Raw genomic sequence first — 24,709 nt, 5'->3', positions numbered from 1 at the left:
ACAGGTTAGACTTATTTCTGCCAAAAATATTCAGGTATAACTGGCCCTGCTTTAGAGCAGCAGGGTGTAAACAGCTACATGACCTGTTAAGACTTTGGAAAATAGTTCTAATTTGAAAAGAAAATCTCCAGACAGGTTCAAAGAAGAGACACCTCAGAACAGCTTCAAATAAGAACCAAAATGCTGAGACAAAATTCAACTGGCTTTTGACTACAAAAAACATTTAAACATGGCTTTGCTACACTGATTTATATCCTAGCAACTATCTTACCCGAATATGCCAAGAACACAGGAGATACCAAAGAAACCTGGTTTTAGAGGAGAGTTTCTCAAATGGTTTAAACCAAACATAATTTTTTTAAATAAACATGTCCTTCTCTGGACGACAAAATTTCTGTCTGCTTTCAAAATTTCTATCTGCAAAAATTGTGAGCCAGGTTTAATAGTGTCTTATTTAGTACTTCATTTTTTAATTCATCCCTCTGTTTACATGGGCACACAGGAATGTATGTACATTTTAATGAGAATATATCAGGGTGTTCTTGACACATCCAATAAAAATGTTGTTTTCACAGGATTCAGCACAGAATTAGAGGCCATATATACTTATGAATTCATAAACTCAGCAGCAGGCTTTAAGTTTGAAACATGAGGTGACCAAAAATTAAACTGGACATTTGATCCCCCATTTTAGTAGCTCCATTCCAGGAAGACAACAAGGTACTTTCGGCTCAAGTAAAAAGGCTCGTTGATGTGCATCTGAAGGTAAGTACCAATATGTTTCCCCAAAGTCCTAATAATATGATGGTTTTTTTTTTTTTTAAAGAAAGGAAATTATGCATTCTTGAAATGTTTAAATAGTCAAGTATGCAAAATTTCCCACGTCTTCCTTATGTTTGAATTAAAACTAGAAATTTAGTTAGAATTATAAAGTAATCTTATCATACAGTCCAGTTTCACCGAGAAAATTCATAAGCACATCATCCTCTCTGCAGCTTTCACAAGATCCTACATTGGGTTATCAACACTTCTACATCCTTCCTATAGGACTAGTTAATAAGCCAGCATTTCTTCCTGAAGTAATTTAGAATATGACATTTTGTCAAATGTATGATGTTTCAGAACAGAACCCTGGAGCACCAAAGCTCAGAAATGTCTGTAAGGTGTTACCAGAGTTCACTAAGCCTTCCCTGAACTGACCACTAAAAGGAGGTAGATCCAACTTTTTTATAATGGATCATAAAAGACTGGGGGATAAAGGGACTCCACTGGCCATAATTGTTTTAGAGTCCTAGCAGGAGCCTCATTTATTTCAGTTTGACTGGATAGAGTATTCTGGTGTTTTGTTCCCACCACCACCACCACCCTTCAGTTAACACACTGAAGTTAATATCAAAAAGCTTCCTGACTGAACAGTGCGGAAAGGTAAGAAAATAAGCAGCTCATCAGTGAGATAACATATAATCTTGCACTCACTCCAAGGCTCTAGCTCATCTCCAAACAGAAGTTCCTGGAGGATGTGGGTATCTAGCCTTTGCTTCCAATCTCAAAACCTTCCCACAGACTCCCTGAAGTGATTTCAGAAACCGGCTGCTTGGATAAAGAAAGCAGGGCTGTGCCTGAAGTCATAGCAAGGATAAGAGGAATGTTAGAGGGACAGCAGAGGCAATCAGCGTATAAAGCTATCAGCTATATAAACTTCTCATGAATATGTCACAAAGAGAAAATGCATGCAGGTTTATGGATGAAGGGAATTGGACTGTCCAGCAGGAAACGGGTGGTTGCTATATGCATGATGAAAGTAATGAAACATGGAAGTTTCTGTCCATGTGTAACCAAAAAAATCATTAAACCATCAAAATTTTACATTATGAGGACATGGCCAATCATTTCCACTACTTGATTTGTTTGTTACTCCAGCCCACTCCCCACCCCCATTCTTCATCTCTGCTGTGGGTTTTGCAGAGAGCATCCATTTAACCAGAGCAATGAATGTCGAATTTTTATAACTGGGTATTCAAAAATCTGATGCTGGTTTAGAAAGTCTGGCTTTTAGAGCAAAAATCCCAGCAGACAATGATCGTGTCTGCCTTTGTGTTTGTGCAGCATCTTTGCATGATTTGGGCTAATTAACAGGTGACATTACAGCTGTGATCAAGAAATGGGAGAAAAATCCTGCCTGCAGGCTACGATTACATATGGGGCAGAACACTGGTATCCCTGTGGCAGTTGTTCTGGTTTGAGGCATAGAAATAATAAGCGTTGCTGTCTGGGGACCACGGGATCCATACAGCCATGAATCAAGAAAAACTGCTATCAGTGCTGACATATTTTACACCGGTTTGGCCCTAGTCCCTCTGCATAGCCCCAGTGCACACAAACTGAGCAGAGAAAGTCATCATGAGCTTGCCACACAAGGGGAATTTCACCCTACTGTTTGTACAGCATTTTGCTGCAAACTGCCAATGAATTACTATTGCATCTACTGTTTGTGAAAGCAAAGCTTGACATATTGTTTGTTTGGGAAACAGAGTGCCTCTGAACATAGTGCTTTTCAATCCACTGGCACCCCACGGGTTAAATCTAACACTATTTTCCCTGAAGTGGATTCTTTAATGCAGCATTAGTGCTGCTGACTTCAGCAACATCTCAGCCCTCTGCTGCAAATGCAGTCATCAGCAGGAAAGCATTCGATGGAGTATGAAAGAGAGACAGGTAAAGGCACAAAGGGCAATACACAATAAACAAAATAGATTGAACATGCTGTTGGAACAAATGCAGCATGGATTTGTCCCAATTGCTCCTTTCCCTGAGTGGGACAGGGAGAAGGGAGCAGTATGTCAGATTACAAAACTGCATAAGGAATAAAGTCACTGTTTGCTTCCTATTGTAGGGTAATGCTAGTGAAATAGAGTAAAAGTTCATATATTGAGTTCTCTCTGTTGGTGGTCAGAGAAATGTCAGCACATATCAAGAGGGAATTATATCTGACCATTGCTTTGCCATCCCTGGCAGCAGATTTGGGAAATAAGTCATACCAAAAGGGTTCTGCAATTTCTGTACCATGTCATATATTCCCATCTAGTGCTTGAAATAATGATTCTCAGTAAGTTTCCACAAAGATCTACATAATTCTGCTGCATCAGTTATAACTGAAACATACTAATTAATATTTCTTGGAATACTCCAACTCCTTAATTAATCTGGAACACTGTTGTCATGAGAAAACAAAACACCACTGTTTTATAATGTGGATTTCATTCTTCTTCATTAGAAAACTATGGTCTAGGCAAAAATAAAAGAATCTGAAACAGTCTAAATTGGAACATGGTAGAAATTAATAAATCAGTGTGATCTGAGTTAAGGCATCTCTATATAAAGATCTTCCCAACTATGACAGTCTTCACATAGTGGTGATGTTAGTGGCCCTGTAGATCAGCAGAACTAAGGGAAACTTAAGCCTCTTCTTTCTTCCCGCAGAGCTTCTTTAGTGGCAGACAAGAACATTAGCTATGCAGTAAGTAAGAAGAATGAACTTTCTCTTCCACTGAAGAACACTATCACTCCTATCTGATACCATTTTTTTCCAAAGAACAAATCTTTCGGGAATCTTCTCCAGTTTCTACTGTCCATGCTACCAGAGTATTGCTGCTCACATTTAGCTGTGCAGCAAGTGCCTGACAGGAACAAGTACCCGGCTATCTGGTCTCTGTGACAGTGTATTTCATTTAGGTGGCAAGGTGATGGCAGCAGGGGTGGCTACAGTGGTGATCTCTGTGGAATGCCTGGGGCTGCCCCATTCTGGCAGTTTCTTGGAACAGCCAGTTCCTGCTGACTTCAACAGACCCACCACAGGACACAGCTGAGCCCACCACTGAAGCTGGCAGCATCTCTGTGAAAGCATACTTTAGAAAGGGAAAAATAATGTGGAGACAGTGAGGAATGAGGAAAAAAGTACGAGAAACAATTCTGAAGACACCAAGATCAGTGAAGGAGAAAGAGATGGTCCAGGAGCTAGGAGATATTCTCCTGCAGTCTGTGAGAGTTTTGGAAGAGACCATGGTGGAGTAGGTAATTTCCTGGACTTCATGAAGAGGACCACACCAGAGCACATAACCACACTGGAGGGCCCCAGTCCAGGGCAGGTTGATACTTCCTGAAGTTCTGCTGCCTGTGGAGAGACGATGTTGGAGCAGATTTATCCTAAAGGACTGCAGCCTATAGTATGGGCCCATGTTGGAACAAGGAAAAAGTATAATGAGAAAGGTGCAGTCTAGAGCAGCTAGGCCCACCACAAATCCCCATTCCCCATCCCCCCTGCACCACGTGGGATCAGGAGGAGGAAGAAGAGTCAGGAATGAAGCAGTGAAGTTGGGATAGGAAAAAGTAAAGGAGGAGGAAGGTATTTTAACTTTCACTTTTGTTTCTCATCACCCAAATCTATTTTAACTGGCAGTAAATTAAATAAATTTTCCCCAAATCCAGTCTCATTTGCCTGTGATGACAATTTCTAACTCATCTCCCTGACTTTATCTCAATGCACAAACCTTTCCAATCTGATTTTCTCCCCCTGTCCTGTTGAGCAGGAGCAGTGAGAGAGGAGCTGGTTGGGTATCTGGTAGCCAGCTTAGGTCAATCTACCACAGACAGTTTGCACAGAGGCAATAAACATAAGGACACAATTTAGACTGTATTGTTCAGCACTATTTTTTCTCTGAGTCTCCCCAGCTACCTGCATATGGATTTTGGTAAAAAAGTTCATCAGTCCATTACAATCATGCCCTAAGAATATCAATGTATAGGTCAGGACTTAAAGTGCAATGATGAACATGAGTTAGCTACAGAGAGAACAAACATCCTTCCAACAATAATGCTTTTTCTCACTTTCTACTGGAGTTGGGTCAATTGGAAACAAAAACATTAATTTGTCTTGTTGAGTGAATTTGATTTTTTTCACTTTTATCACCTTTCATTCTAATTTTCTCACACAGAAGCATTTTATTTCATGCACTTTCTACACATATTTAGGAAAATGGATGTCAGCAGCACACATTTTCACATAAAGCTAAATGTCAAATTGATTAAATATTTCATGCTGGCAGGAAGTGCATACACACTTAACCAATGAAGGAAAAGAAGCAGTACAATGTGATGTCTCTGACAATTTTTAAAAAGTATAAGAAAATCACGATCTTCTTGTAGATGCTAAATGGCTTGAAATTGGGTGCTGGGTAAACCTGACTGGTTGGATTACTTATTAATCTAGCTGTAATCAGTTTAACAAATGTGTAAAAGATTAAAAAGTCTATGCAATTACCTTTCCCCTGAGCTATGCCATGTCCTTTTGCTTTGTGAGGCTGTTGAAAGACTCTTGATATTCTATAATTTCACTTTAGGAGTTCTGAACCTAGTCTCCCTAAAAAGCTAGAAAAATAGTATGTACCAGCTAATTTAATTTTAGTCAAGAAAGTATAGTGAGAAAGAGAGGAGGGTCTCAATACCACTTTGATACTTATTGTATTTCTGAAAGACCGACATTTCTAATTGTACATGCTTTAAAGCACACAAGAATGGCAGTTCAAGCATCCATTTCACAGGCGAAAAAATAAAAAGCAGGGAAAGGAAAAACTGACAGTGACTGCCTAGGAAAAAAAAATCTGAAGGGCTAAAATTTCTGTGCTCTTAACCACACAAACCCCAGAAAATCTCACTACACCAATAAATTCAATCCTAAATCAGTTTTTGTATATGTCCTTTTTAGTAGTCACGTATTATAATTATTTACTTCATAGAGAATAAACTCCTCTGGACAGGCATCCTAGCATTAGCAATGTTTAGAGAAGGAGCATCACTCCTCTGAATACACTGCAAATAGCAATATATGCCATATTTCACTGTCTTTTAAATAATTCTGGAAAAATTGGATGCTGGACAACAATTAATTTTCCTTAATCTTTCATGTGAAGAATTTAAAAATATTTTTAGTCTCCTTCTTGTAGATCAATACAACTTTCATTAAGATTTGCAAAGAAACTAGGTTCAAGCCAAGAAAAGCTGAGTAGCTTTGTTAACATAGTGCTGGGCTTCTGTTTATAGGCCTAGTCACTTTGCAGGACATATTTTGCTCAAAACAGTGCTGTACCAGATAGGTAGAAGTTCACAATTTCCTTGGGCTAGCTTAGCTCAGACAGCACTGTTCAACTCTTGCCTAATACAACCATGTAGGTATAGCCTAGACAAAAAAAGAAATTGCTTAACCAAAATCATATAACAAGTGACAAGGCTGGACTAGAAATCCACTCTCCTGCTCCCACACTTGTGTGCTTTAAGACCTATTTAAAAAGAGCCAGTCCTATTTTGGACATCTATACTTTATTTCTTTAATTTTATGTCCATCTTTGTCTTCTGCACAACCTTTCATACAACTGCATATAGTTAGCAACCAGTGACAATGAAAACACTTTTTTCTTTCCTCAGACTAAAAGGAAGCAAACTTTGAATGGCACAACAAAGGCTGCTCTAGTCAAACTCTTTCTCTGCCTCACTTATCACCAAAATATTGAACGGTGACTAAATATTGACATGTTTCATTGTAACTGAGGATTAAATGCACAGGAATATAGAAGGAGAGAATGAGTTAGAAAACTACAGCAGACACTGGATCTATGTTTAAAGAATACTGGAAATATCAGTCTTCCTTCAATCAGTTTTGACTGATCTCTTATCTTGGTTGGAACTACAGTAAATCAAATTTCACCCCATATTCAAATGTCCATGACACAAAATGATTTTCAACACAGTCATCTTTTCAACATCCCACATCAATTTTCATTGCAGTTTTCCAAAGTATTCTTAATATAAATGAAAATGCTGTTTAAATGTAAAAGGTGACGTGCAGTCTCACAAATGAAAATAATGACACTGAGTAACTAAAGAGAGCGATGAATTCTTACCTAGATCCCTCAAGAGCAGGGCAAGAATAACTGATTAATTTGCACTAAGGAAGTAGGGGATGATATATTAGGAAAAAATTCTAGCTATGAGGATAGCTAGGCATGGGAACAGCCATCAATATATTGAAATGTCCACTATTGGAAGTATCTAAGAAGAGGGCATAAAATCATCTACCAGAAATTATTTGTCAGTGTTTTCCATATGTCCTACATGCCCCTATGAGCTTGGGAAGAAAAACTACCAGTAAAGGTAACAGAGAAAGACAGCCTAATTTTGTATTCAACATCTAGGATGTGTAAAAAAAAGGTGGAACACTTATGGTGTATTAAAAAAAAAAGAAAAAAATTCAAAATCATTCACTAGTTCCAATTCCCAGCAGGGAAATGGTCTCAAAATCCTTTTCCTCCCCTTCTGTGGGAGATAGTCAATCACACCTCAACATTCCTTTTTGCATCAGTTGTGCCAAGTCTGTAATAATCTTTTATGATTATCTACGTATTTCAAAGCATTTCACAAATAACAGATAAACCCCTGTGACACTGAGGATCCTAACAATACTGTATGTGTTCACAGTTTCTCTCATGTAAACACTGCCAAGAGATCTCAGCAAATTAACAAATTCAAGAGTAATTTCAAAACCTGATTAAACAAGGTCTTTGTCATACATGCACCAAGTAGGTACAATGATTTGTCATCAATGTATTAGCAGATTTTTTTTTCAGGGGACATGCTCTATTCCACTACACATTACAAAATGCCGATCCATCTGTTACAAGATTAATAGACAGCCATAAATCAGACTCCTTTCTTTTGTTGATTTTAAGGAAAAATATGATAACCATGTGTAAAGCTGTTCTTGATGATTATTTACAAGAACTTCCAGATTCTGACCCAGCCTCTCTGCTGTCAGCACTGCAGTCTGAGTGTGCCCATGAACCTAAAATGGACTGCCCAAGAGTTTTTTTTTTGCAAACACAGCCTTAGAGCTGCTGCTATTGAGGCTATACAAATGGCAGGGAAACAACAGGAAGCCCAGGGCTGGCTTGAGCAGGTATCCCCCGGAACGTACCCATTGACATTAAAAAAATCTCTGCAAAAGTCACGGCCATTGGGATGCTGGGATACTTTCCCCTCCCTCCTCCCTCTCCCAGGCACTGCACTTTTCTAATGCATATGTGACAGCTCACTGGTCAAAAGAATGGATGTGCTAAGGCAGGACATGAACTCCAGGAATAGCTGAAAGCATCAGGCTTTTTTTCTAGTTTGGCTTCAGGACAGCAGACCTCAGGGGAGTTCCTAGCTAACACTTACTGGCATTAGCATGAAGATGCACTGCCACTGACACCATTTGTAGCACTACTTACAGAGCTGCCAAGTCCAGACGAATACTTGAGGGAGGTTTGTCTTGTGCTGGAGTGAGATTGTACACTCTGCTGGAGGGCAGTTCGAATTTTGTTTCCCTTGCTTTGCCTTCTCTCTCTCCTGACCTCTTTTCCACTCTGCCCTCCTCCAAATCCATCCATCTGCTCTTGTCCCTCACTTCTCTCCAACTGTGCTGGCAGTGTGGGAGGTAGCACACCCGTAACTCCCTGTTCAACTCCTCCTCTTGACGCTATCCTTCCTGTTGCCTCTGATACTTGAGCCCATATTCGTGTGTGACAGGACTCATCAATGAACTTCAGGTATGGGAAAATGAAAAATACAATAGAGGAGTATTACAGTGAGGAACAGGAGGAGCTGAGGGGAGAATAGAAGTGATTGGCAGGGGCAAGTCCCAAATATGGAACCTTCCTGCTTCAAGATTGGTGACTATGTTTGTTCCAACACACTCACTGGCAGCAGTGCTATCATCAGCTTTATGGAGCTATTTATAGAGAAACTGAATACAGAGAAACCCATGAAAAATTCTCACCTTTCTCTTTCTGAAATAATAATAAAACCAATAGATCACTGCTAAAACCTGTTTCCCTAGCAATAGATTGGTATTTCTTGCTCCTGCTAAAATTGGGAGTTCTAGTTCATGCAGGTCTCTGCTCTGTCAAGAGCCAAATAGCAAGCAAATGCTTTTGACTCAGGATCTTGGGGTATAAAGATGACTTTATGAAAAGAGTTTCTTTTTCCTCAAGTAATGTACAAAATAACCGCTTTCTTGTCATGTGGTACAAGCACCAAGGAATAAACAGCTGCCCTCTGGTTTTCTGCAGATGTCACCCTTCAGTGAGCAACAGGCATGTTGAACAGTGATGCTGCTGCTTATCCATAACCTTTTCTTAAAGACTAAACCAAAATTTTTCATTGCACCGTGACATGCTTTGGATGAAACAAGTTGATTGCTTTTCCTCACCAGGAAGTGTCCCAGGGTTCCAGTAACATTTAAGAGGAGTATGAATCTCTCACCACAGGATTTCAGTGTGTTTGGCTTCCAAGTACTCACAGAATGATGTAGGGTCAGAGTTTTTGCTGGAATCTTCCAAATATCCTATCTCAAGGATTCAGCCAATAGTCTCAGGGGCAGACCAACAAGTGAAGGAAATTTAAGTCCTGCAATTTAGCATAAGAAGAACATACAAAGAGAACATTCTCATTGAAGGAAACCTAGTGGTAAACCAAGTGGAGGAAACAACAAAGCAAAGATTCACAATGGCCTTCCTAGCAGGAAACTATCTAATCTGCATTTGAAATGTGATTGGTGCTGGCTGTCTGCCAGGGGTACAGCCTAACAGTGGACTGGAGGAGTTTCTTGATTCACCTCAGTCATGCAAAGGGGAACTTAGCAGCACCACTGACTGTGGTATAGACTGGACTGTGAGATGCTCAGCTGGGGCTATACCATATCTCCTACAGGACGCTCTTGTGTTACTAGCCAAGGTCACATATGGGTAAGGCCAGAAAAACACACACAACATAATCTCTAATCCCAAAATAACAGTTGTGTAAGCACTTATTGTTCCCCTTCAAAGAGGTCTTGTGGAATCCTCATGGATGTATCTGCACATTACTGACCATACCTAAAGAGCTCTTACTGACGATCATCTGTAAAAACAAGAAGTAAGAATTTCTGCATCGGTATAGTGGTATCTTCCCCAGTCTGACCAATGATTAGGATCTATCAAAAAATACTGTGAATTCAAGTGAATCTCATTAATTCCATTTCAGTTGGTTGACAATTTCTCAACTTTTCTGTGCAACAGTAATAAAAGTGGATCTTTCATCATGTGATAATGGTCAGAAATCTTGTAAGAAGCACATCATAGAATCATAGAATCAACCAGGTTGGAAAAGACCTCTGAGATCATCAAGTCTAACCCCTGATCCAACACTGTGATGGTTACTAGACCCTGGCACTCAGTGCCACATCCAGCCTCATCTTAAAAACCTCCAGAGACGGTGAATCCACCACCTCCCTGGGCAGCCCATTCCAATGTCTGATTACTCTCTCTGTAAAAAATTTCTTCCGAATATCCAATCTAAACCTCCCCTGGCACAGTTTAAGACCATGCCCTCTTATCCTACAGCTGGTTGCCTGGGAGAAGAGACCAACCCCCACCTGGCTACAACCTCCTTTCAGGTAGTTGTAGAGAGCGATGAGGTCACCCCTGAGCCTCCTCTTTTCCAGACTAAACAACCCCAGCTCCCTCAGCCTCTCCTCATAGGACTTGTGTTCAAGTCCCTTCACCAGCCCTTGTTGCTCTTCTCTGGACCTTCTCGAGCACCTCAATATCCTTCCTGAACTGAGGGGTCCAGAACTGGATGTAATACTTGAGGTGTGGCCTCACCAGTGCTGAGTCTAGGGGAAGAATCACTTCCCTGCTCCTGCTGGCCACACTGTTCCTGATACCCAGCAGGGTATTTTTTAGTTCAGTGGAGCTATACTATTTGCATAACCTGAGAATTGAATCTATTTAGCAGTCTTAAGTTCTCATACACATTAACACTCAGATAAAGTAAATGAAAGCTTTCCAATACTTTAAAAATCTATTCTGGAATGGGGTGAAGCATACATATAATACAGCTACTACAAAATTGCTCTGTGCAAAATCGATGTTTCACAAGGAAGAGAAGGTTGCTGTTTGAAGTGCCCTTGTTCAGCACAGCCACTTTTATTTTCTCTTTTTCTAAATGCTTTATAGCATACATATTTTTCTTTTACATTTTCAGTGTGTAAATTTCACCAGCAAAGCTGCCACAGTCAGAAATTATTTACCTACGGAGTCCGCATCTAAGATAATTACTAGACATTGACTGTAAGTCAAAGGGATCAGTTAAGTAAAAGTAAGTAGGTTAAAGAGACATCAGACCCATTATGCTGCTCATGACATCATTACTAGGAGGCTGGTTGGGTACACAGGGCTCCAGGTCACTGCCAGGTTGCACAAAGCTGGCTTGGAGTTTGCTATATAGTATATAATTTAGGGTACCTTAGATGATAAGGAGTCTGATACAACAACTGAATTACATAAGAATACTCAGCTTCTATTCAGAGAATAGTGTGAAAATACAATTGTAATTCGAACTATGATAAAACTCTATAGCTACAAAAGGACAGCATCTGCTGGTATGGTATGTACTCCACAGTGTTGCCATACTGCATCGCTGTAATGTGGCTACATGCATTCACATGCCACACTTAACAAAGAGACAATAAAGAAAACCTAAGGCCCCACAATCAATTTTATCCACAATTTAGCTCTACCTAAGGAAAAACACGCCTGCACAGTATATAGCAGGTGAAAATGAACTCATTTTCCTGCCGTCAGAGCTGGGGAATACAAATGAAATCACTGATAACAATTCAAAGCTCAGATTAGCATTTTATAACCTTCATCAGAGCTGCACTAGCCATTACAATGTAACTTCACATAACATCAAAGCAAGTACTAACTGAGAATTAAACCAACAGGAAAAACTGGTGTACACCTGCCTTAAATCCTCCTAACAAGAGGATTAACCCAAAGCCATTTTAGCTAAAGAGCAAAATATGAGCAGAAACAACCTTTGCCTCATTTCTTTCCTTTACTGTAACTTAGAATACATCCCATTAGCATCAATACAGACATAGTCAAATTGGTCAGTGCAGCCTAGAGAGTTTTTACATTTATTGAGTGGAGTTTTTTTTACATTTACTGAGAGTTCTCCAGGCTTTATGAACCATACTTGACTCTATCTCCCCTAACCATAACAGGTCCTTAGAAACTTAGAATACCTTAGAATTTCAGACACCTACCTATATTTAGCTGGTTTATTCCCCATCTAAGTCACACTCAAAAGGTGTAACTCAGTTGCCCATCCATATTACGTACTACCAAGCAAAAGGTTAAGGCCAACCCTAACTGGCCTTAAGCTGTTGCTCCAGAAGGGCAGAGATCTCCCTTAGGTCCACTATCATATATACCAGTCCTATACAAATATCTCAGCTACCTTAAAGTCTCTTAAATGTCAGTAGATGCCTGTTTTTAGAAAACCAAATCAATAAAAAATGTCTGGTAGCAGTAAGAAATTCAGGTCACAAGGTTACATGTCAGTATATCATTGTAACCTAATAATAGGCTCTGCTTCTTATAAAGGCAAATTAGGATGGTGGCTGTAGCATCATGAAGAAGCAGTGCTGCTGCTGTTTCTGTAGCTGTCATGATTGCTGCTCCTCAAGGCCTGTGCCCAACACTTTCTCATGCAATCTAAACTTAGCAGTCTCAACATATAAGTATTCAGTGATGGATCTGAGTTATTCTAGAGGAATGCCTTTGAGATGTGTGCTTCCTTCATTTCAACTGTGAGCTTCTGCAGTACCATTTTTCATAATTCTCCCATCAATGAGGTTTTTCACACATAATAGCTAGTGATTGCCTTTTGTTTCTTGAAAATTAAAACCTGAAACTTGAGAGGATAAAAGCCCTGTACAAGCTGTCAGTATGGATTTTCTGCTTTCAAATCATGTTGGTATTATTATATTACAGTATCAAGTAAGAGAAATAATCCAACCAACCCTTCAACAACGTATTACTGACTTTTCAGAAATTCAGTGGCACAAGTTTAAGGTGCCAAAATCCTCATCCAGTAAATTCAGTAGCATGTTGTTTTTTTCTTCCTAGGGAAGAAAAGATGAGTCAGTCCTGCTGAGATATGAACATATGGCCCTAACAAATCTCAAAACTTGATGCTTAAAGCACTGTGATGATCCTGTAGGATACTGCTACCAAAATAACTTGTATGGTTTTCTAAGAAGGTTTTTTAGGGTGTTATCTTTTGTTATCCCCTACTAATTAAATGGTCTTCAGCAAAAACATAGTCACACAGTCATAAATAATCCATGGATTATCAGAAAAAGTACTGAAGCAATTACAGATCTATCGAATGCATCTATTTGGGGACAGAATTGAGGAACAAATGAAAGAGACATAAGACTGTTTCTCTAATGAGAGACTAGCCAAAAAGATCATCATCTATGAAAGATACTTACTTCATGAGATAAAAATATTCTGTAATATGTCCATGAAATTATTTATACTGCGATGGAGTTTTGCTCACAGAGGAAGACCTTGATATGTGCTTGAGGAACCAACAGAGGACATAAAAATACTTCAGGGACTTTATAAATATGACCTAGGTTATACACTTACTTCTAAAAAGTAGAAAGAACATCATGTGCTTGAAAAAAGTGAATTCTAGTTGAAGGCTGCCAAACTTATTTTCATGTCCACACTTTCTTTTTTTCAGAGCATTTTCAGCCTTACTACAGGTACACCCTGTTCATTCTGCATTTTCTGCACTTCTGGCAGAAGATCTGATCCTTTCACACTTCGGACTCACTCTTTTGCAATCCACGTTTCCTGAAGCAGCTTTGCTTCATCTCTCCTTGTGGGGTCTTTATTTCTTTTCAAATGTCAAATTTCAAATAAAAAACTCAAACAAAATGCTAGACCTAACTATGTCAGAATTAAAAAAATAAATAAATAATAATAAAAAAAATTTTTAACCCACACCCAGACTTTGCAACTGATCACTACTGCTATTCAGGACTCCAGATGAACTCCTAAGTGCAACAAGTTTCACTCCCTTTCATATATGTTATACTTCATACCTCTTGTCATAACTCCAGCTCTGTGCAGGATGGTCCCTTTGATTTTAAAAACAGGAAAATGAAATGAAGCTAAGCTTCTGTATTCTCTTCTACCTCTTTTTTCCCCTCATACAGATTTTGATAACAGATTCTATCATCCTACTGGCCTTCATTTCAACTTCCAATACCAGGATACACCCACACTGAAATTTCTACATTAAGCTCAAAATCATACCAGTGTTCTCTTATGCTCATATTTTAGGACAACTAGATAACACATAATAACGCATGCATTGGGACACTTTGACAGTAGTAAGACCTGTAATAGTTTAAGAATTTAACTAGCAGTTAAAGAAAATGATGAAATATGAATTCTTGGTCTCAGCATTCCCAGACCAAAGACACAGTCCCTAAACTCTGTGATTCACTAACATGATAAGAGATTCATGGTTCAAATATGAAATATAACTTTGTTTAAATAATCTGAGTTGATGTTTGATTGTGTGAGAAGTAGCTCAAAAAGTATGTTTGGAGAATAATAATGGTCCATAGACTAAAAAGGATTGGCACTACCACCCTGAAGTACAAGGATGTAGAATATGTGGTGTTCTCACCTGTTGTTTTACCTTATTGGCGTAACCAGTGAGAACCGCATGACACATTATTTAAGAAAATCAGCCGGTTCATCTTAGCACATTTTCTATTATAGATAAAATATTTTCCCATACATGTGTTATAGACAAACAATAGAAGTAAAACCAATGACTCAGGAACCGAAATATAAGCAGCCTCTGTCTGACAAAGGCAGGTCCCAGGATGTTTTCATCCTTACAGAAAACAAAGACCAGAGATATTCCTATAAAAAAAAGGTATTAGAAAAAATTTTTGCTGCATGCCACTTCTTTTACATAAAACTACCATTAAAAAAAAGAGACAACTGTTCAGCATTCATATTGTCTGCTTAAGCTTTTATTGTTACACTGAGATTATTACAAAATAAAGGTTAGGCATTCCCATGATACTGAATTCTGTATTACAGAATACTAGTTGATGGTTGATGGTTACCCCTTTCTTATTTGATAGTTGATGGTCTGATGGTTACTCCTTTCTTATCCTGACTTCCTTATTTTTTCCTCCCCATTTCACTCCAGGTGCTTACCCAATTTTGAGCACAAAATCTAGGGCCTCTGTTTTCCCAGTGATTCCAGGCACTCTGTTAACTCAGTAAAGCCTGCGGCAACAACACAGTTCTTTTAAAATAAAGAATTCATGTTGCTCACCCTGAAATGAGTGGTAAAATTCCTAGCTCTGGATTAAATCAAGAGAGTAAGAATTAGAGTGTATCACCATTAATATGCACCCTTCTGTCTGAAGCTGATACAATCCACACAGTAACTACATAAATCCACATAAACGCCAAAAGCTGAACTAAAGCCTACCCAATTACAACTGCTATCATATATCTTTATCCCAAAAGCAAACTCCATCACTTCAGTAGCATCAGTTTTCAAGACTTGCCCAAGGGACTTTTCTGTCCAAAAGTCATTAACAGATTACTCTTGTACATGTGGCAAAAAAGAGCATCAGTATTCTTCACTGAAATAATAATTCTGTCCTAACCTCTCGTACTGCTGACAATTCTACTGCTCTTCCTCTCTTAGACTTACAGCTTCATATTGCTTTTGATTTTTTCGTTCTCCTTTTCTCACAGTACAGATAACATCTTAATGATATCCTACTCTTCATCTTTCTTACCTTAACTAGAGTTTAGTCTCCCTTCACTATTACTAAGAAAGCTGTTGCCCAGTCCTTTCCTCTTTCTTACCACTAATTTTACATTTCTGAATCCTTAGTTTTACCATTTCCAGGGCATCCTAAAGACAGAAAAGATGAAACTAATAGCTCTCTGCAGTCTTTCTTCCTCTCCTCCTAATTTAATTGTATCTTTCTATCTCTTACCACATTAGGGTCCACAGTACTTATCCATCTCCCCTGTAGGGTCCACACAGCCTTTAAAAAAGTTCTGATTTCTTCATTTTTTTCTCTTTGTTTTCCAAGCTCTTAAATTGTTTCATCTTACTGTATTTGGCACTATTGTGCCTACACCATGCACTTTCAGGACTGACCTCCTGTTTACCCAATTTCTACTGGGTAATTTTGCCTATGCTTAATGGACACAGCAGAGCCCCAGTCTATCAGATGGGTGGGCCAGTAGCCAATACGATTTTGTGACATAACTAGCACGGGGCCATTGACCACGACCATGGGTCATTTGGTGGCATCAGAGCTACTTTTCCCCACGTTGTAGCTTCCCAGAACAGTCTTCATATACTGAGCCACTAAGAACCAACTTACTCGCGCAGAAAGATATTGTCTAGCTCACAGAGGCACTCTACTTCTTTTCATCTATCTTCTTGAAAAGAGAGGAATGAAATGAACACCTTTATTCTACTCATCTGCATCTTTATAATTAAGTTTGCCTTCTGCATTGGTGTCCTTGAATAAAACAACACAAAAAGCAGGTACTGCAGCAATTTGTTACACTCCACTTGCAGCATCAGTTTAATCTGTACTGAGCAGCTGATGCTGAAGATTTGTCAAACAGTCATCAAGGGATGATCCAATCCTGATATCTGCATAAAGGCATTTGAGATTCAGCTCACTGTTCCACATACAGGTGTCTAGTACTGCTTGAGGTGCCTCAGGTGAAATGAGAAATCCCATGGCAGGTAACAAAGGACCTATGGAAAACTTCAGCCCTTCTGGAGCTTTGATATTTGGGAATATCAAAGGTATTTAGATACTTCTAATGGGATGCTCAATTGAATCTTCAGTGTCTATAAAGAAGAGCAAGTGCTACTAGTTTCCTCTAGTTGTAAATTGCAGACTACCTTATTTCTTAATTGATGTGATCTGTGTATGATGGCAGGTTGTTTTGCTCCCTCCTAATTGTTTTAGCATTTGATTGCTGCACATATTCTCTTCTTTCAATAGCAGATCTTAGATTGCTCTAAACAAGTTAATTATATTCCACAACACCCTTGTGCATTAGAGAAGTATTAATATTCTTGTTTTGTAGTCAAGGAAAAAGGAAGGAAAAGAAAGAGTAAGTAGCTTACTAAAGGTTAAACAGTAAGTCAGTAGCAAAATTTGAAGAGGAACTCCAGACTCTCAACAACAGTTTGAATTCCCCACAGACCCCTAACTCCCACACTACATAAAAAAATATAAGAACAGTAAAAAATGCATGATTTTAGAACTCCAAAGTGCAGAAAGCTGTCCTATAAAAACAATATATTTGTGAAAGGATGTAGGAACTGGTAGCAAAACTTTGGAGTTCCAAAACATCAGTTTAGAGATAAACACTGACCTAGAAATTCAAAAGGCTTTGGCAATCCATTTCACTGCAATGACAGCAAAAAACTGTAGGCACAAAGGATGGAACAAAACTGAACTCCACTTGCTGCCTCCTAAGAGCATCAGTAAGACAGACGTACTTCCCTTGGAAAAGACATCTCATCATCACCCTTAAAGACAGTCATGCTTGGGAATAATTTTTGAGCTTATTGGAAACAGTCTCATCTACCTTTCTTTTCTACAAAAAAACCATCTATTTTAAGCAGATAATTTTTAGGAAAAATGTTGATATTGCTGTAACATCCAGATGTCTCAGACAGGATAAGGAACATATTGTGGTTTAGGTACTGTATAAAAATATATGTGCAAAGATATAGTAAGCCGATTGAAGCATGGACAACAGGTGGGTGTAACAAACAGCCAAAAGAATGCAAGGAAGAGGAGAGATATGAACAACAATTATGAGAATCAATGTCTTCATATGTTATATCCAATTTTATATTCTGAAAACTACAGATGAGAAGTTGTATGAGGAACAAAGCTAAGAATCTGGTCTTTCACTAATATCAATTATTGCTTTACCTGAATAGCATCAAATGCGAGAAGCAAAAACCAGAGGTAGGCACATCAAATGTTTTCTGATTGTGTATATACAGGCTAATTCCATCAGTAACACAAATAACAAGCTTGTTTTTTAAAATGTAAGGCCAGGTAGTGTGATATCCTGTACTCTTACTCAATGTGTCCAGGGCTCCCTAAAACATTCTGGAGGTGCCTTCTTGGTTTTCTTACTCATTTCTTATGCTATTCATTCAATGTATACAAATGGGGTGGCTTTAAGTCAATACATACAGAATTCTAGGGCATATTTCACATTGGATTGCACGTGACAAGTCCAAGTTACTTTTGGAATTGCGTTTGATCTGTTTGTTAATGGGTTTATATAGTTTCATTGCCTGGGATAATAATGGACTTCACTGTAGGAATCTGGACTCTATACCATTCCAGATTTATTAAATATTTGGTTTCTCTAGAAAACACGCTCATCATTTACACAAAACACACAGGTATACTTTACATCCAAGACACATGAAGATAACACACAACATGATAATATCAGTTAAATCAGATAAAGTTCAGTTTCCAAGCCCTTTTTGTCCCAGTTTAATGGCTGAGAAATCAGTCTCCCATTAGCTGTCTGTCAGACACCATCCTTCATGACAGTTCTATACTTTTGCACCTCTTCTCTCCACAAAGTCTTTCTACTGTGTACTGATCTTTGCTACTCTGAATTGAGAATACCAGTTTTACACCAGATGAAAATTACCAGCAGTCCCTAATCTATTTATCTTTGTAAATATTTGTAGTTTAGTCAGCATTATGGAGTTGAGCACTAATTCATTTCAATGACTATCATTCTGACCTAGGTTCAAACCAGCAGCATCATCAATTCCAAGCCAGCCATATATCCACAGCAAGGGCCCTGGCCTTCAGAAGTGTCCATAATTTCTAGAAAATATTGCCTGGAATAATCATATCTAAACAAACTTCAAGATATCACAGCTCTCAGTTATATCCTTGGGCTGCTAGCTTGCTTGCCAGGAGCATCAGTTGATACCTTTCAAATATGGTTAGCACAAGGCAGCACAATTCCTAGTAGACAAAACTATGGAAACTGTGTGTTCTCCATCTGATGACCAGAACAGGGCACAATCATACAATACAACCTGAAATGAACCTGCTTTGGGAGTGTGAACACTAACTGGATGTGAGCTGTGCTTTTAATACTCAGGGCTCTTTGCATTTTAGCATCACCAACTTTTTACATGTTGATCTTTGTATCTGAGAAAAGCTGCTTCAGTCCTTCACTCCAAAGATACCACAGAGGATGCAAAACATAACATCATTCTTCACATGTACATGCAGAGAACAGACTACATATGTAACTGTAAATTAAATTAATTTTAGAGCTTTTAGCTTTTTTTTGCGTAGATCACTACTAACATTTATATCTACATAAATATATTTTTGTTTCAAAAATAATAGAACACTGATCTATCTTGTCTTCTACACATACAACTAATTTTTCAGTGGGACTATGTGAGAACAGTGTCACTGCACTGTTCCTCCACTGATTAAAGGATTGGGCCTTAGTTTTTCCTTGTCCCTTTGCCTTTTTTTCCCTTAGACCCAAATTTTGTCTATTTCCTGAGTCTCATGGAGCATTAGAAAATAACATTTCTTGGCTATACATTAGCATCCATTCTGCCTGCCTAACAAAGTCAATACACTGAGGGAAAATAACTAGTAGGATTCTGCAGTTTTTAGCAGGCATTCAGCTTGGCAGAGAGGAAATCTGCTGGGTTTGTGGTCTGTTAACTGCTACAGTATTCTATAGTTCTGTCACATCAGTAAATTGTGGCCAACCACCTGTTGGATCCATATGCTTTAAAGCTGATTGCCAAGCAAGGGAGCTGCACGTCGAATGTCATAAGCTCATCTTCCCCTATGCCTTGTCAGAGGAAAGAAGAAAAGAGCTTTTCCCATTGAAAGGCGTTTTGCAACACGTAAAATGAATTAAAATGAAGCTGCAGCAAACACACATTCAGAAAAGCACCTGGGAAGAGCAAGTTTTCACAGAATTTTGACCCTAGGATAAGGAAAACACTGTTATTACAATAATCAAATCTCTGTTAGCACTCTATCCATGAGTTCGTTGGGAAGCTGAGGGCGGAAAAGGCTGATGTGTTGATTTCAACCTTCACCTAATTAAAGATGTAGTAAGGCTTAAACTAAAGCTTAATTGTCTATACTATTTAAACAGCACATCAGATCTGCTCAGAGGATTGTTCTGCCGTATCTCTTTTACATCAGGAGAAACTGTTTCTAATGTTTCATTCTGTGAATGTGAGGGCATGGAGGATGACAAGCAAATTGACCACTAAAACCAAATCTGTGGAATAAAGACGAATAATCAAAACCTGTGTTATCACTTCATACTTCCTGCAAGCACTGCTGTACAGTGACTGGCTGCCAGCAGTTCTGCTGCAAACCTGAGCATAGGGCTTCAAGTAGTTCTGCTCCTCTAATGATGCACAGAAATATGACACACCAGTATACTAATTACCAGCAGGGTTTTTTCAGGATGCAGATGAACCTCCTCCCCATGCCAGGAAAGGAGAGCATTTGATAATGATTTTCAAACATCACTTGGATCATTTTATTGAAAACCACTGCACTGGCGTAAATCTCCTTCCACCATCACAAAAGCACACTCCCCAAGTCTGACTCCAAGCCTACCTATATAGTTAATCAAACTATTCACTTGGGCTGGTCAGTTCCTAAAAGCACAGAGTAAAGAGTGTAAAGGTCCCTTTGGGCTCTATTATTTAATGTGTCTTTTTATACCATCCACCCTAAGGGTTATATTGCAGCAGCATTTTGCTCCTGCCAACAAACGTGCCGTCAAGGAGCCCTGAGCAAGGAGTCACATCTGTGTCCACTCCTGTACCACCCATTTAGCAGAGACAATGATCACTAGAAACAACAAAGGAGCCACTGATAAAACAAACAATGCTGTGAGCCAGAGATCACTGCCATCCCAGGCAAGTTTGCCATGAAAATACTCAAGAAAAAGGGAGGAGAAGGGAGGGAAGAGATATATCAAATATAGAACTGTAAAACTTACACCTTGAAGAGGTTTTACCCACGCAGCCACCCAACCCCACATCTGAGTAGCATTTTGTAATGCACTGCTAGGATTGAGCAAGAAAGACTGAGCAGCCCACATGGGAAGCAGCCAAGCATCCAACGCCTCCTCCCATGTGGAGTCACATATTCTTCTACGAGTCAACAGACACAAGAAATAATAATAATTGTTATTACTATAGTAATGATAGTAATAGAGAATCACCAACCTTGAGGATCCCAGTTCACCTGTTTTCTTGGAGTCTCGATTGGAAATTTCATTGCTTCCTTTTTGCAAAGGGAGTAAAAAGAATTAAATAAATTCCCAACCTTCCTGTCTCGATGCTGCAGTCAAACTAATTAATTTCAAATTATAGGGAGCCTGCGCTGTTTGACTAAGGGGAACTGGTGGTTGCCAAGGAAAGAAATACACAAATAAATCGAAGAAGGTGGGGAGGGGCGGGCAGGGGAGTGGAGTGGAGGGGTTGGTACCGACGAGGTAAGGAGGGGTGCAGACACCCCAGCAGAAAGAGGGGTAGAAGGGATGGACTAAGGACCGGAGAAAATCTGGGGGAGCAGGAGCAGAGGAGACTGAGATGGCCAGCGGGTCCAGGGTGCTGCTGGCTCCAGGAGAGGCTCCCGCAGCTGTCTCGCTCCGTCCACCTGCAGATGTCAGGATGGCGGGGTCGCCGCTGCAGCGTTGCCCCTCTGCTGCGCCCACCCGAGGGGGCACCCGGGCTGCCGAGCACGCAGCCTTGCCAGGATCAGGGAGTCGACCAGCCCCCCACATCCCCAGGGACACCTCCCACACACGCCCACACTCTAGCCTCAGACAGCCCCCGAAAATGCGCCCACCTCAGTTCAGCCCCGGGCACTAGGGGGGTAACAAAAGTCAGCCATGGGGCGTGAGCCGCAGCAGCATGGCTGGGGCGAGGCAGGGGCGAGGCTGGGGACCACCCCGGCTGAATGCAGCAGCAGCCTGGCTCGCCCAGGAGAGTCAGAGCAGGAAGGGGAGGAGGAGGAGGAGGAGGAGGAGGAGGAGGAGAAAGCCACCCTATAGCTTTGGAGGGAATTCACTGAGCCCCTTTCAGCACTGGCTTAAAAAGAGGGTGGAGAGAGGCTGTGAGTCCCTTTGTAAGAGGCAGTGGCGGGGTTCCTAGGGAGGGGGCAGACTCCGGCAAGTACTCACTGGGTATCCTTCCCGGGAGGGGTATGCAGGCTTGTTTGGCAGAGTTTGCAGCCGGAGACACGCTCGACTAAGCTACGAGCAGCAGTAGCGGCGGCGGCAGCACATGGCAGGAGTACGGCAGCATTCAGAGCATCTGCAGCACAGGGGGAGGGGAAGGGCAGGGGTCCTCCGAGCCCCCGCAGGCTGTGGGAACCAGCACCGGGTACCCCGAAAGTCAGGGGACCCCTGCTTCCCATTCTGTCCTCAGTTCGCACGGTGGGCAGGGTCAGACGCTTCGCGTCAAGGCAAAGTCTGGTACAGCAGGGCTGTGAGATGTGGCCAAGCTGCGGGGAGGGGACAGAAGACTGAAAGCCTCTTGAAGCCCCCCTAAGGTCTCAGGAGGCTTCAGGAAAATGGAGGACACTTGTGCAATTACCAAGCACTTGCTGCTTGCAAGTCTGCATTCTTCCCTCCTCTCCGTCCTTCTCCAGGCTTTCCCTCAAACCCGAATCAGTCTGGTATCACCAGAAAGGTCTCCAGTTCCAGTTACAATGCATGCCCCAGCTCTCCTCCCTTACCCAGGAAAACAAAACCCCAACCCCTCTGGGGGCCTGAAGGAAAACTCAGAGGTTAACCCTGTCCTGCCTATTCTCTTTGACAGTGGAAATCATCTCCTTGTGTGAAGGGGAACGTTCATGGGGGATGGTTTAGTGGAGAGATCCACAAATTTGCATGGGTCATGGTCAGACATACATACCAGAAACAGTCCAGAGGTCCATAGATGTTCTGAATTTTCAGGAAACATGGTTGTGATCTAAACCTGGTGCCTGAGATAATTTGTTCCCTGCTTTTTGCCCTGTACTTCTTTTTGCTTAACTGCCCTTTTTCTGTCTTGCTTTCCTATCTGTTGCTCAGATGTTAGCTAACCTTGTAAGACCAAAGAGAGAAATCTGCTCTGGTGAGGGGAAAAAAAAAAAAACCACACCAACCAAAAAAACCCGAAACCAAAGCAGCCTGTATTGTGTGGCTCTCCTCAGGAAACTCCATGGATGTTGGCACGCTCTTTTCACATCCACATTCTGAAGCTAAATCTGTGCTTGTTCCCAGTCTTTGTTCAATCCTCAGCAGGAAGAGGCAATCAATATTTGTGAATCCACACTTCCATTTGGTGGTTATGTACAAGGTCCTGTAAAGCAGTATGTAGTTTGAAGAAACTACATAGAAGTAATGCAGCAAGTTTTCCTGGGGGGAGGTGCTGGGTGACTCTTCTTTCCCTAATCCAAGCACCCTGTGGCTCTTGTTTTGTGCTGTATGGGAGGAGGCGGGAGAGGCTGCTCTAAGGGAGGACATGGTGAGAATGATAATGAGCCTGCTCAGTCAGACCTGAATTTGAGATAATTGCAATGATGACATCAGGAGCACAAGGTATTTCCTTTTCAAGCAAACCACGATGCATTCTGAACAGGCTTCGGGATTTCTGTTGACATTACTTCTGCAAACTGAGTGGAAACAAAAGTGAGGGTAGGCTTTGCTAACTGTGCTGTGTAATTGCTTGAATCATGGTTACAGTAACCTAAAAGACTTCAGAGAAGCCTTCTGAATCCCCAACAAGATCACTTATCAAATATGTATCAATAAAAAGCTAATCATGTATTTACACATACATATATAATATATATCCATATAAATAATTTTTCCTTGGCATTCAAAAGTTTCCAGTTTATTGGCATCTACTTTGTACATTACTGGAAAAAAACTACAATATAGACATATACTACTCAGTTGTGTCACCCTAACACTACCTTGTCTTTGTGCCATAACTATCATCAGTTAACTGATGACGTGTGTATTGTGCCACAGACACCTGTCCACTTAGAAATCACCTAAGATAATCAAACTAAAACAGTCCCCTGAAAGGCCAAAGGCATTAAATTCCTGCTAAGATATGCAGGAAGTCTGTAGTCTAGAGATGAATTCTTCAGGTAGTTCATTACCAAAAAATCATCCTGATTTTTACAGTCTAAAGAAGAGGAATTTTCATGTGGGCACGTGAATCCTTTATTATTAAAATGACATTATAGAGACATCTCATATTTGTTTGACTTACTGTAACACTAAATAGATAATAATGACACAATGCCCTATTCGTTTCTTTTATCCCCTTAATGTTCACATATTTGCAAAAAGTGTCTGTAAGCTTTACATAAATGTTTGTCCTTGCTATATGATTTAAAAACCTTGTGGAAAATCAGTTGTGATTGATCTGTCAGGTACATAAATGCATGGCGTCATGTAATTGTTTTGCAGGTTTTTTTTAGTATGTTATGAGCATGGAAAACTTGCTCAATTATTTCAATGCCTCAGACCTGCCATTTTATCCAGTGGGCCAATGTATTCCCAAAGTAACTCATTTAAAACCAATGGGGTTACTCCAGAGATAGATTTGGCACAATGAGTGCATCTTTCACTGACAGCACAGCTGTTGC

General features: G+C 40.2%; 1 protein-coding gene across 1 annotated transcript in view; it reads right to left on the bottom strand.

Annotated features, from left to right (window-relative positions):
* The window catches only part of KCNK10 (potassium two pore domain channel subfamily K member 10), a 65,242-nt gene extending 43,254 nt beyond the window's left edge, over positions 1–21,988 (bottom strand). Inside the window, exons 1-2 of the mRNA XM_027906041.1 lie at positions 21,911–21,988; positions 21,286–21,343 (exon numbers count right to left, since the gene is read on the bottom strand). Coding sequence (XP_027761842.1) covers positions 21,286–21,337 — 52 coding nt within the window. The 5' untranslated portion in view covers positions 21,338–21,343; positions 21,911–21,988. The remainder of the gene's footprint in view (positions 1–21,285; positions 21,344–21,910) is intronic.
* Between the last annotated feature and the right edge of the window lie 2,721 nt (positions 21,989–24,709).

The sequence above is a fragment of the Empidonax traillii genome, unplaced genomic scaffold (genome assembly GCF_003031625.1).
Source record: "Empidonax traillii isolate 1590-97213 ecotype Southwest subspecies unplaced genomic scaffold, ASM303162v1 scaffold1241:size257926, whole genome shotgun sequence".
Classification (NCBI taxonomy): domain Eukaryota; kingdom Metazoa; phylum Chordata; class Aves; order Passeriformes; family Tyrannidae; genus Empidonax; species Empidonax traillii.
Note: the sequence above shows the minus strand (reverse complement) of the source record. Positions and strands in the feature narration are given on the sequence as shown.